This window comes from Salvelinus sp. IW2-2015, linkage group LG11 (genome assembly GCF_002910315.2).
Source record: "Salvelinus sp. IW2-2015 linkage group LG11, ASM291031v2, whole genome shotgun sequence".
Taxonomy (NCBI): Eukaryota; Metazoa; Chordata; class Actinopteri; order Salmoniformes; family Salmonidae; genus Salvelinus; species Salvelinus sp. IW2-2015.
Window position 1 is genome coordinate 7,947,489 of NC_036851.1, and position 13,619 is coordinate 7,961,107.

The window sequence follows — 13,619 nt, forward strand, 5'->3', positions numbered from 1 at the left end:
GAAAAAGTCATCTTGTTCCCAGAAATGTTTATGACTATCATTATCATGAGACCACAGGAGGTTGGTGGCGCCTTCATTTGGGAGGACGGGCTCGTGGTAATGGCTGGAGTGGAATTAGTGGAATGGTATCCGATACATCAAACACACGGTTTCCAGGTGTTTGATGCCATTCCGTCAGCTCCGTTCCGGGCCATTATTATGAGCCGCCCTCCCCTCAGCAGCCTCCTGTGCATATGAGACGCAAACAAACAAAACAATCCCAGAAGACAGTCCATGTGTTATCAAATGCACTTGGATTCCCATCTCGTCTCATCCATCCTTCTGTGTACCTTTGCACTGATGTTGAGTGTTAAACTGGTGAAGGAAATGATTATTTCTGGTAGTGTGCATCTGTAGTATAACGAGTTGCAGCAGCTTGAGGAGGCACCAGGGCCCATGGTTTCCAGTTATTCGCAGGTTATTTTGCCATCAAAGCTGGATAGAGCGATGGCAAAGGCCTGCACCGCACACATGGGGTAGCTATAGTCCAGAGTGAAGGCATCATCTGCTACTCGTCCAAACTGCATCACAATATAGGCCTCTACAAAAAGAAAAGAAATAAAAACAATGCACACACAAAAGTTTTACATTTACACTTTTGCAAAAAAACTCCCAGAAAATATACTGTATTTGGGAACTTTGTGACTTTATTCAACCTTATTCACCTTATTTTGTTCTTGGAATTTCATCCACCGGTATTGTATAGGATAGTTACTAGAAATAAGCAATATGTAAACAATGTTATGATTGTGGATAATGATTTTTGGTTTGAGGCTCTTCTCACCATCTTTGCTGTGGATGATCTGAAAGTTCTTGATGGAGGCCTGTGTGACCCTGCCGTTGAAGTTCAGCACATGTGACGCCGTGTCGTCGTTCCATGTGGGGGTCTTGTTGTGGAGTTCGATCAGATTGTCCATCTTTCTGTTCTGGAACTTCATCAGCAAACCGTTGTTGTCCTGAAGAAGAGGGATGTGGGAGAAACGCAGCAGCGTGGCTGGTCACAAGAACAATATGGACAACGAGGAATGTTGCGGTAAAAGGAAGTCATCCGATGTACTACGTGGCCTCCTGCAAAGATCGTTCATTCAAGACCTTTAAATAATGACAATGGTGTTGTTCATCCTCATCCATAACTCAGGCAGAATGACATCTGTACAACAACGGTTTGCTTACTCTGCGAGGTCGGATGGGCACCCGTTCACTGTCCTTGCCCATCCCTGGGATGATGATGGTCAACCTTCTGGGGCCCTTTATTCCCAAGACATTCGTTTCCTGTTGGCAAAAGGTCAGAGCGATACGCGGAAATAGGAATTACATTGTTATGGAAGTTGGGAGTCCACCATTTATCAATTTAACATAACATTTTCAATCATAACAATCTTATATGAACATTCTTTGAAGTACCTATAGCCCATTTACTAACCCTTTGTAACCAATTAAAGAGTCATTGAATGGCTCAACTATACAGAAATAATTAGCAGTTTGTAAACTACTTATAAACCTTCATTAAAAGGTACTTCAATGTAGATGTCAAAGCCTTACATAAATGATGGCTGCTAGTTCTTGGCGAGCATTGGACATGTCTGGTAGAGCTCTGTCTGGATGCAGAGCATTGTCAAACACTGTGAACTTAGTGCCCATCATATTGGACCTATGGAGGGTAAATAATCAATCCATGAATGCAACGAGCTTATGAAATGCATGATTCCAGGTGTAATACTATTTATTTTATAGACAAGTTACAGTTTTGATCTATGACTACAGGTTACGGATACCTCAACTTTCCAATGAAATTTTCTCCACCCCTAGACAAGTCTGTGGGGTCAATGGAGATGAGGTAATTGGAGGTTGTGCTTTTCTTTCGTTTTCTCCCAGACAGTAGAAAGACCTGTAAAAACACAGAATAAATCTCCTGGACAATGATTCCTCAAATGCATATCATAACGTAAATCCACAACTTGGTTTTAAGCTCACTTTGGCTCCATCTCAGATTGAGATTCATTTTGAAACCAAAACCTCAATAGCTGTGTGTGACTCATCTGAAGCCACATTTGTGGGTTATAATACATTGACAGACAGAATAGAGATCCACAAACCCCTAAATTGGACCTCCAGGAGTGCCTCACCTTCTTTTCATTGTCGAGGTGGAGATAATATGTGGGGTACAAGCCTTTGTCCATGCCCCTCTTGTCCCGGGTCATCTTGCATTTGACCGTCACCCCCTGCTGGGCTGGCTGCAGGACAAACTCCTCCAGGCTGTCAAACTCAATGTCCGGGGATGGAGGCCTCTCCTCCTGGATGTGGGACAGAAAAAAACAGGATTATCAGTAGGTTAATTTATACATGGCTCTATCTACATTTTCATCCCCTCTCTCTGCCTTTTTCTTAAATGCATTGGAGAAGGTCAGAGGGGAGAGAGCTTAGACTTTCTTATCCAGCGTGGTGATGAGGCAAGGAGTAATCTTTTTGGAGCCCTGATCAGAAGAATGCAGCATTGTATACTCCACTTCACAAACCATCACTGTGCAGTAGCAACATTGTGACCTAGGTCACGATTCAATCCATATCGCAGAAGTTCAGCACTAGAGTGCGTTTAAAATGTAAAAGGTAATTTCTGATTGAACCGACATAGGCAGCATTTACAGTCAAATTTATATTGTGCTATAGTGCTGAACTTATGCGATACGGATTGAATCGAGACCCTAGTCACTAAACAGGGATCGGCAGACACAAACCTACCTTCTTCTTCTTCCCTTTTCCCTTTTTCTTTTTTGTCCCTTTTTCTGCCTCAGAGTCAGAATCGTCACTCTCTGATGCTTTGGCTGATAGAAAAATAAAACATTAGGAAAACTGGCAGGAAGACACCCAAACACTGGGGCTGTATTTAATTTAAACAGAAAACACTTGCCTTTCTTCTTCTTCTTGTCTTTGTCCTTGTCTTTACCCTTATCCTTGTCCTTGTCTCCCCCTGCTGCGAACATGGATGCCGGGTTGGCGTTCTCCTTCTTTTTTGATTTTGACTTGCTGGACTTGGTTTCTGGTTCACTGTCATCACTATCAGATTTGGCTGCTGGTTTTAGAGAATGCACTCCAGGTTATGATCATATCTCAGTGTGCCTACAGTGCTGTAACATTATTGCAATGTGTTCTCTTCCAAAATGGGTGTGGGACACAAATAATACATGACGATGGGTTAGAGATTTTCAACCATCAAATCGATCATTATTTATCCCTAAAATTGCAGCAGTTTAAAATCAATATGTAAAGCTAGTGTTAACACTTACCTTTCTTCTTGCTCTTGGAGTCTGACTTATCCTTATCTCCGTTTACACAGAACAGAGAAGCCGGTTCCTTTTTCTTGGTGTCTTTCATCGATTTTTTGTCATACTCTTTGTCATCTGAAAAAAAGGCGTGAGACAAAATTACATCTCTCAGCGATGCCATTTTCTTACCAGTGCTATACAAAAAAATAGTTACATCTGAAACGTGTTTGTATTTTTGTATACGTTTTGCATTCTGTCTGCTGTGTAATATGCAACAGCTTGTTTGGTGCTGACAACGTAAGGCTGTGCAGGACTAGTGTTTCCTTTCACTCAACATTTCGCAAAGAAATCTCCTACCTAATCCTCTTAAACCAGGTCGTATTTTTGTTGTTTTAGTAACTCCTATACATCTGCCCACCTTTACCTTTGGATTTCTTCTCCTTGCCATCTTTGTCAGAACCTTCTTTTGTGGTCTTTTTCTTTGTCTTTTTTTGTGGAGTGTCTTCCTCGTCATCATCTTCTTCTGTATCTGAACCTTGAGCAGAAAAGGGGACTTTTTTATTGGGTTTGAAATAAATGTTGACGCTTCAACATGCAGTTCACGCAGAGCATCATCTCAGTTATATTGCCGACTGCGTACCTTTCTTTTTCTTTGGCACACTTTTTGTTTTCTTCTTTGGCTCGTCTTTCTCTTTCTCTTTCCCTTTCACTTTTTCCTTTTCTGTTTTTTCTTCGTCTGGTTTCTTTTTCTTGACCTTTTTTCCACCTATTTGACCCCCAAAAAAACTGAATTGAGAGATGACCTCCAAAGAAATTAATATATTTTTGAGCGTTAGCCATATTTATTCATCACATTTGGATACTGCACACTATCTCAGATAGAAATTATTTATTTGTGGATCACCAGCATTTTGCCAAATTTTTTAACAATCATTTGCGTATGTCTCATTTGAAGATATGTCCTTTAAACTGTGCAGAGCAGTCCGTACTTTGAACAGCAGGACTCTCTTCTCCAGACAGCTCTTCGCTCTTCTTGTTCTTGCTCTTTTTGGGCTTGGCATCGGCACCATTGGTCGCTGGGTTGGCTGACTCTGCCTTCTTCTTTGGCTTATAGAAAGCATTATCTGCGGGAAGAAGAGTCAGAGAGAAGACAAGGAGAGGAGAGTGGGGAAGACACCGGAGAGAGATGACACAGCTGTGCAGTAAGAACAAAATCCTACGTTTAAGATCTACTGTATGTGTGTAACAGCCTTTTGCATGAACCATGCATTTACACTGAGTGCACAAAACATTAAGAGCACCTGCTCTTTCCATGACAGACTGACCAGGTGAATCCAGTTGAAAGCTATGATCCCTTATTGATGTCACTTGTTAAATCCGCTTCAATCAGTGTAGATGAATGGGGGGAAACAGGTTAAAGAAGGATTTTTTAAGCCTTGAGACAATTGAGACATGGATTGTGTATGTGTGCTATTCAAAGGCTGAATGAGCAAGACAAATATTTAAGTGCCATTGAACAGGGTATGATAGTAGGTGCCAGGTGCACCGGTTTAAGTGTGTCAAGAACTGCAGCGCTGATGGGTTTTTCACACTCTACAGTGTGTATCAAGGATGGTCCACTACCCAAGGACATCCAGACAACTTGACACAACTGTGGGAAGCATTGGAGTCAACATGGGCCAGCATCCCTGTGTAACACTTGACACCTTGTAGAGTCCATGCCTCGATGAATTGAGGCTGTTCTGGGGGCAAAAGGGGGGTGCAACTCAATATTAGGAAGGTGTTCTTAATGTTTTGTACACTCAGTGTATGCCAACAGTAAATGTGTGCGCAGGAGCGTGAAGATTTTAGTGACTTACCATCCAAAAGACAGTAAGGTGCAAGCAGAAATGTATGGAGACAGAAACAAGTAAAGCACTGTACATTTCAAATCACACTTCTATAAATACAGTATACTTGATTATCCAATATTATATATTTTTACTACTGTCAAGACATTCTCTTAAAACCGATTCGTTTTCAAAAAGGAAATAGCGGCCAATTCATTAATGTCTACATTTGGAACAGATGACAATCATTATAATATTCTAGGTAATACTTTCTATATTATGTAACCCGCCCTTCTGACACAGTGACCTAACAATCAGGCATTAGTCACCTGCCTCAATCACAAACATGTCGTGTCACATCCAGTGTTAAAAAAAATGAAGTTACATTATTATAATGTAGTAGTAGGGCTTTAGAGTAATTAACAAAGTTGTATAAACTACACAAGGCTGCTGGGGGTGGGGGGGGTGGGGGGGGGCAGTATTGAGAGGAATGTTTCTGTAGCTTAGAATCAATGCACATATAATTACAATCGGCAGATATTTTCTTCTCGTTCTTAAAAACACTCTTGTGCACTTCCACAGTGTGCAGTTGGAAGTGCACCGAACATCACGCCAACTCTATTCAACACACAAAGCACATTCCGCTTTTCTCCGAATCAGTCTTATTCACTTGCTCTGGTATTATGTCAGTCAGCCTCCCACTACTCCCAGCAATCCCTTCCATGGGACAACTGACCGGAAACCAACTATCACCACACCACTCCACACCACAGCATCCTCAAAAAAACTGGAATAAGGTCAGCCACTGTGATTCTGTTCATTTAAACACTGACTGACGACGGAGTGCAGCGATGGATGGCCACAGTAATCCGATTAAGATGTGGCGCTATTTCTGTCCTCGCCTCAGACAAGCTGCCATTAGCGGCCTGCAGACAAAGCGGTCATCTTGGATTTTTTTCAAGGGAAATCTGAATATGTCCATCAAATAGATTGTTGGTTGTTTCATGAATGACAGTCAACATTGACACCCCCCCCCCCACCCCCCCTTTCCCACATCACAGCAAAAATGTTACCTCACAAATGTACCAGAGCCTCATCACAGCCCAGTGGCCAATTCTACATAACCATTAATACGCAACAGACACCAACTCAGCGGCCTTGCGGTTAAAGTGCGATTGGAGGTGTAATAGTTAGATCGCTCGCCGAGTGATACCAAAGACTGTAAAAATGGGACCTGATGCACCTCTGCTTGGCACTCAGCGTTAAAATGATTGATTGGGGGCCTCGCATCCAGATAGACTCGCATCCAGAGGGTGTCCTTTTAAAAGAAGCTGCCTCGCGCTACGAAACAGGAGTTAGGCTCCTGTCCTGCTCCTGTGAGCAAGGGCTAATTACACAACAGGCTGGGGTAAATCAGCCACTTTAGAACTGTAACAATACCACAGCAGCATGCTCAATCACTTGAGTATTCTGTTTAAATAATCTGATTACTGGTAAACCGGTTCTCTATCCACTGAATTGTCTAGCAATGAAGAGGGCAAGTAATTTAATCTGTAGTCATCGTAAACACCATTACAGTATATCTGAATAATCAAAATGCTGTATGAGAAATGTTATAACTTTATAGGACCCATCGCGAGTATTCCTTCTCTCTAGCATCCTTTCGACAAGGTAAAGCCCCTCAAAACAGTTTCGATAACGTTACCTTCTCTGTAGACATTGTGTGGCCAGTGACTTCAGCTCTAACAATCTACAAACTCCTCTTTTCCCTAAAAGTTCTTAGTTTAAAGGATGAAAAAAAGAGGCAATTCAACACAATGGCGATAATAAAGAGAGTGGGTAGCCTTGGACTCAATGGCTCGCAATCAGCAGAAAGTTGCTAATAGGATTTATGTGTAAAGCCATCTGCTCTTCAAAGACAGAGACACGTCAACAGGACGAACCAACATGGCATGGGAGAAGGGGGAGGAGGTGTGTTACGTGTACACAGAGGACAAACACAGGTCCGTTATACACATGTGGTGACCCCCCCCAACCTTCCCCCCCCCCCCAACAAGTGGTCTTAAAAATGTACGGCAAAGGCAACACCCAGCTACCTACTGTAGGTATCTTTTTGTATTTTAAAACTTGGTATGATAGACTTTTACCTTATGTGGAGTGGACACATCTTGACTTTGAGACCTGTGGAATCAATTTTAAAATAGCATGACACTTTTTAATAATTCATTTTTTCAGACATATGTTTTGGCAAGACATATATGACATTGAGATGCATTGAGCTGACATTATTTATTATTATTCGCGAAATAGTGTAATGTCTGTTCTACACTATGTATATCTGTAGCATTGCACCCTCCTGAACACACCCCAGCAGAGGATGTTTGGTGCCAATATCTGGTAACAGTTTGTGGGAACTGGGCATACAGTAATCACCATGCCTGTTAACAGGATAACTTTTTATTCGAGTAGGGTCTGCACACTCAGATGCTCCAAAATACAGTGCCTTCAGAAAGTATTCACACCCCTTGTCCTTTTCCACATTCTGTTGTGTTACAGCCTGAATTTAAAATGGATTCAATTGAGATGTTTTGTCACTGGCCTACACATACTATTCCATAATGTCAAAGTGGAATTATGTTTTTTGAATTTTTTACTAATTAATTCAAAATGAAAAGAAGAAATGTATTGTGTCAATAAGTATTCAACCCCTTTGCTATGGCAAGCCTAAATAAGTTCAGGAGTAAAAATGTGTTTAACAAGTCATATAATAAGTTGCATGGACTCACTCTGTGTGCAATAAAAGTGTTTATCATGATTTTTGAATCACTACCTCACCTCTGTACCCCACACATAGAATTATCTATAAGGTCCCTCAGTCGAGCAGTGCATTTCAAACACAGATTCAACCACAAAGACCAGGGAGGTTTTCCAATGCCTTACAAAGAAGGGCATCTATTGGTAGATGGGTAAAAATATAAAAGCATACATTGAAAATCCCTTTGAGCATAGTGACGTTATTAATTACATTTTGGATGGTGTATCAATACACCCAGTCACTACAAAGATACAGGCATCCTTCCTAAGGAAGGAAAACCACTCAGGGATTTCACCATGAGGCCAATGGTGACTTTAAAACAGTTACAGAGTTGAATGGCTGTGATAGGATAAAACTGAAGATCGATCAACAACGTTATAGTTACTCCACAATACTAGCCTAATTGACAGTGTGAAAAGAAGGAAGCCTGTGCAGAATAAAAATATTCCAAAACATGCATCCTGTTTGCAACAAAGCAAAAGCACTGAAGTAATACTGAAAAAATGTGGCAAAGCAATTACATTTTTGTCCTGAATACAAAGTGTTATGTTTGGGGCAAATCCAATACAACACATTACTGAGTACCACTCTCCATATTTTCAAGCACAGTGGTGGCTGCAACATTTTAAAAACATATTTTCACTTTGTCATTGTGGGGTATTGTTGGTACATGGGGGAGAGAAAAAAATAATATATTTAATCCATTTTGAATTCAGTTTGTAACACAACAACATTTGGAGTAAGTCAAGGGGGTTTGAATACTTTCTGAAGGGACTGTATATTAAGACATGCTCTTACCTGTCGTCTGTCCAGACGTCTCTGAGGGTTTCCTTCTGGAGAGGCATGAGTGTCCTGAGGAGAGGGGTAGGAATCATAGAAGGAAAGTGGTTGTGTTTGAGGAGTGGATGGTTGTTCTGGACATATGTCAAAAAGGAGGGAAGAACCATACTAAAGAACAAATTAAGAAGAAAATCACGTAATTTTCGTTTGTAAGCCTACGATTTCAAAATATGATCCCTTCATCAATGTAATACATTGATTTACAATAAGTGTTTTTCAATTGAAATGGTGGTGCTTAATCTTAGTGGGCTCCCGAGTGGCGCAGCAGTCTAAGGCACTGCATCTCAGTGCTAGAGGCGTCACTACAGACCCTGGTTCGATTCCAGGCTGTATCACAACCGGCCGTGATTGGGAGTCCCATAGGGCGGCGCACAATTGGCCCAACGTCGTCCGGGTTAGGGTTTGGCCGGGGTAGGCCGTCATTGTAAATAAGAATTTGTTCTTAACTGACTTGCCTAGTTAAATTTGAAAAATCTTACTTTATATGTAAATAAAGTCACATGCATGTACACACACACATGTAGGCAGACAAACATAGGCAGGGATCTAAATTCAAATGTTTCATTGATAATACTGGTGCTCCCAATTTAAAAAAAAAAATATTTAAAAAAATTAAAAATTAAAAAAAGTTAGGCGCACCACATGAAATTTAGGGGCACCAGAAAAAAAAATATATTTATAAATCCAGTTTCCTTTCTTTCTGTGGCCCCAAATGTTTGGATATACTGGTAAAGTTAGCTAGCCAATGAGGTAACATGACTGAACAAAGTGTAAACAAATGGTTAGCGATGCGCTAGTAAGTTTAGAACTGCCCACGACATGGTTTATGAATGGAAAATGCGGTCTCGGGATCCGCTATAGGAAGATAAAAATGTTGCGCCGGCAATTGTGGGTCAGATCTTTTGACCTGGTTGTGCTAGAAGCAAGCCGTTTTTCCCTGTAGTAATAGTGCAACCATGACGCTATCAAATATTTTTCTCTAGGGCACCCGGAAACAACGGTACAGCGATGCCTTAGCATTACAACAATTATTATATGTTATATTGTTTTCCTAGTCGCACGGTGCTCCCAAAATACAACTCCTAGTCACACAGAAAAATATTTCTTCACATATGCGACCAAATTGGTCGCACTTTAGAGCCCTGAACACAGGCATAAACACAAGCTCAGACTCACACATGCATGCACACACACGTATGTACCTTTGACTGGCTCCAAGTAGGTGCTGATCATTGGATGTGCTCTGTGCTGTGGTCAGTGTGGTCTCCCCTTAGCCCACCACTGTGTGACTGCCCACAGGGGTTCCTACTGATCCCGGCTATGTGTCCTACTGATCCTGGCTGGTCATATGACCACTTCACTAAGATGATTGTCTACAGAGCAACAGGTCCCCTCAACTCCACTAATCCACTCCACTCTATTCCACTGCACACTACTACTACTACCTCTTAATAGGATTACCCACAAAGGATAGTCCTCTCCACCACTACTTGTTAATCAGATTGCCAGCAGGGCAACCTGTCCCTTCCACTACCACCCACCCCACCAGGACACGACAAGACATCCTGACCCCCAACCCCCCCACCCCACCCACTACACTACGGTTTACCATAATCAGCTCTACACCATCTGGGGACTTTTCAATCCTTTTTTAGAAGAAAGAGGGAGATCTGATAGGGTTGGATTGTCAAACTCTATTATAAGAGTGCCCTATCCGGACCAGGATAAGAAAAGACCGATTCAACATACATTCTGGTATATGAACGAGAACCAGTGTGTGTTTACCATTGGTGGAGAAGTGGTGTTTCAGGATAGTGCAACAGTCATATGAAGCATAGTTGTAGTTCCTACTTTCTACCACCAGATGCCGCTGAATATCAGTAGACCACACGTGTTGCAGGAGCCAGTGATACCACATGGGGGCGCACATCAGACTTATGAGAGATTCTATACAATCATTTGAGTATACAGCCATTTTAATCGATTTTACGTTGCAGCTAGATGTTTTGGTAAGCATATTGCTTGATGATAATGTGTTATTCATTGTAACAATGTGTACTTACATTGCATTTAGGCTACACTCACTGTTGACTACAGTGTAACTACACAGGTTCTATTTTCACGATTTTTATTCGTTGTACTATTTATACAGTCAACTGCGAAATGATTGGCATCTTTGATAAAGATGAGCAAATATGACTGTATAAATAAATTATACAAATACTGACTATTGTATGCTCCAAAAGGTTTTTATACAATAACAATTGCTCAGAGAGAGATTTTGTGAAGTAACACTTTTGTTCTCTCAAAAAGATTGAGGTAAAAATGATTGGCATCCCACTTTTCAATACTGATGATGAAGTAGTTGTTATAATGTGTTGCTCGTGGTAATATTATTCTTAGTAGTTTTAGTAGTATTCGTAGCATAATCAGTTGTACTGTAGTTGTGATAGTATCACTTGTACAGTATACAGCCCACAGGAGGCTGCTGAGGGGAGGATGGCTCATATGGTGCGAATGGAATGGTATCCAACACATGGAAACCATGTGTTTGATGAGTTTGATACTATTCCATTGATTCCGTTCAAGCCATCACTATGAGCCTGTCCTCCCCAATTAAAGTGCCACCAACCTCCTGTGATTCAGCCCTTACGGTATACAGTGCTGTAGGCCACATGCAGTATACATCTGCAGACGGCACCTGTCTGTGTCTCAACAGTAAATCAGTATTCAAGCTATTGAATGAAAGACGCCTCCTCCCTCGCCTCTCCTCTCCGTATGCCCATCACACTGGCCAGCCCGTTGCCTGTTGAAAGAAGTATAGACTAATAGCTTTGCTGGCATTTCTGTAAACCCTTGACAGTAACACAGCACTTGGCAGACGGCCTAAGGCCAATGACCTCAGGGCTGGGGAGAGGGTGTCAAGATATTAAAGAGACAGTACACCAAGCTGACTGTAACTGAGGGATGTGGTGCTGTGTGTCTTCACAACAATTGTACATATAGACCTATTGTTGTTATCAAATGCATGACTACAACATGCTGAATGTGGGATGGGTTGGGGGTAAATGTTGCATCCAAGAATGAAAAATAGCCAAGACATAACAATAAATGCTAGTTAAAGCAACATTCTTAATAGATTAACAATTGTAACAACAAAACAGAACAACATCAAAACAAAACAAAATAAAAGGGCAGAAAAGGGGACACGTATTAAAGGTTGTGCAAACACTGAGCCGGGGGTGGGGGATTATGTTAAGTTCCACTGTGGTGTCAGACTAAGGCCCTAAAAATTGTCAAAGACTCCAGCCACCCAAGTCATAGAATGTCATAGACTCTGCTACCGCACGGCAAGTGGTACCGATGCACCAAGTCTGGAACCAAGAGGACCATGAACAGTGTCTACCCCCAAGCCATAAGACTGCTAAATAATTCGTTAAATAGTCTGGGTAGCTATTTGCTGAACATTCTTCATTTACCATTTTTGCACAAACATTTTTGACTCATCACACACACTTCTGCTACTGTTTATTATCTATTATCTATTATTATCTATTCCTAGTTAGATGTACATATCTACCTCCATTACCTCATACCCCTGCACATTGGCTCGGTACTGGTACCCCGTGTATATAGCCAAGATATCGTTACTCATTGTGTATTTATTATTACTTTTATTATTACGTGTTTTACTTTTCTATTATTTCTGTATTTTCTTTCTCTCTGCATTGTTGGGAATGTCCGTTGAGGAAGCATTTCACTGTTAATCTACACCTGTTGTTTACGAAGCATGTGACAAATAACATTTGATTTGGTTTGAAGCCAGCTAGTGGTAGTACACCCACTCCAGAGGTGGCGGCAGTGACCTCGAGCTCAAGTTCCAGGTCTGAAGTGTCAAAATATTTCAGTTTGCCACTTTACCGCTGACCCAGCAGGCAGCGTAGTTGAGGACACTGAACCCGGTGCACTGTAAAGCCTGTTAAATGGTACACAGAGAGAGAAATGCCGTAGCTCAGGAAGGGCAAACAATGAAGACGAAACAGGAAAATGTGGGCTAAATTAACCAAGCCCCGAGGGAGCTGCTGCTTCGAAAAGGGTTAAAGACTGGGACAATGGCAGGAGGTCTCTTTAGGGTTCACTGTAAACAACATAACGTTCTACAACCATAAGCACCAGGCTCTCAGGGCACTATAATATAATGATACACAACAAGACTCTCTGATCTATGATCGTTGTGCTTGGAGCGTTTCTCATACACTAGATTCCAAATCAACCACGAGACCTCCCTACCCGCCATAGCCATTCCTGTAGCTCTGAAATGATTGGATGGGTGTAAGCTGTTTGGAAATCAGCAGTAGTGTATAATTTCGGAGCAAGCTGCCACACCCGTGGAGAATATATGCCAGCCATGGTTGGCGGTACATCTAGTATATTTACTAGCATAAAACATAGTATGTACTTAGTCAGTTGGGGTCATGGCTGTGTGAGTCCATTAGAGGAAGAGAGATCCATGCCAACATGAGTCTGTTCATGAGGAGAGGTGTGGTCGTTATGACCTGAGATGCACTTCTCCTCTCTGCACTCTGTTTACAGACAGTGCGCCGCGAAGCACAGCCAATGAGAGGGAAGTAAACGTATACATTGTTGAGTGAAAGATCCGGGTTGGGGTGCAAGGTTTCCCCCCCCCACTTTTTCGATGTTCATTCGGATAAGCGGAATATTTTTGTACTTGTTTGAAATAAACAACATCTTTTTCAGTCGAGACATCTAGTAATCGCAATAAGAAAGGGTTAAACTCGACTCCAGGAAGTCACATTTTCCTGCGAGTCACAT

The 13,619-nt window shown here is 41.7% G+C and overlaps 1 protein-coding gene across 2 annotated transcripts; it reads right to left on the minus strand.

The window, feature by feature from the left end:
* On the minus strand, positions 1-10,082 carry LOC111969733 (tubby-related protein 1-like). Of its 2 annotated transcripts, XM_070445523.1 has the most exons (15): positions 9,989-10,082; positions 8,745-8,798; positions 7,279-7,312; positions 4,292-4,409; positions 3,943-4,068; positions 3,727-3,837; positions 3,324-3,437; positions 2,948-3,109; positions 2,779-2,861; positions 2,166-2,333; positions 1,815-1,927; positions 1,582-1,690; positions 1,213-1,311; positions 824-995; positions 1-580 (listed from the first exon to the last, which is right to left on the minus strand). In XM_070445523.1, the coding sequence occupies exons 2-15, from the start codon at positions 8,789-8,791 to the stop codon at positions 447-449; spliced, it is 1,590 nt and encodes a 529-aa protein (XP_070301624.1). In that variant the 5' UTR covers positions 8,792-8,798; positions 9,989-10,082; the 3' UTR covers positions 1-446. The 2 variants fall into 2 exon arrangements, with proteins under 2 accessions (XP_070301624.1, XP_023851737.2); XM_023995969.2 differs by lacking the exons at positions 7,279-7,312; positions 8,745-8,798; positions 9,989-10,082 and having other exon boundaries at positions 4,292-4,700.
* Between the last annotated feature and the right edge of the window lie 3,537 nt (positions 10,083-13,619).

Bases quoted from the DNA above. Each gene is read 5' to 3' on its own strand.
- LOC111969733 (XM_023995969.2), bottom strand. From the start codon at position 4,616: ATGGAAAGAGCAGGTGCTCTTAATGTTTTGTGCACTCAGTGTAAATGC. The intron at 2,862-2,947 runs GCAAGTGTTTTC...TTTTTCTATCAG, and splicing joins AGACAAGAAGAAGAAGAAAG to CCAAAGCATCAGAGAGTGAC. The intron at 1,928-2,165 runs GTGAGGCACTCC...GTGTTTTTACAG, and splicing joins ACCTCGACAATGAAAAGAAG to GTCTTTCTACTGTCTGGGAG.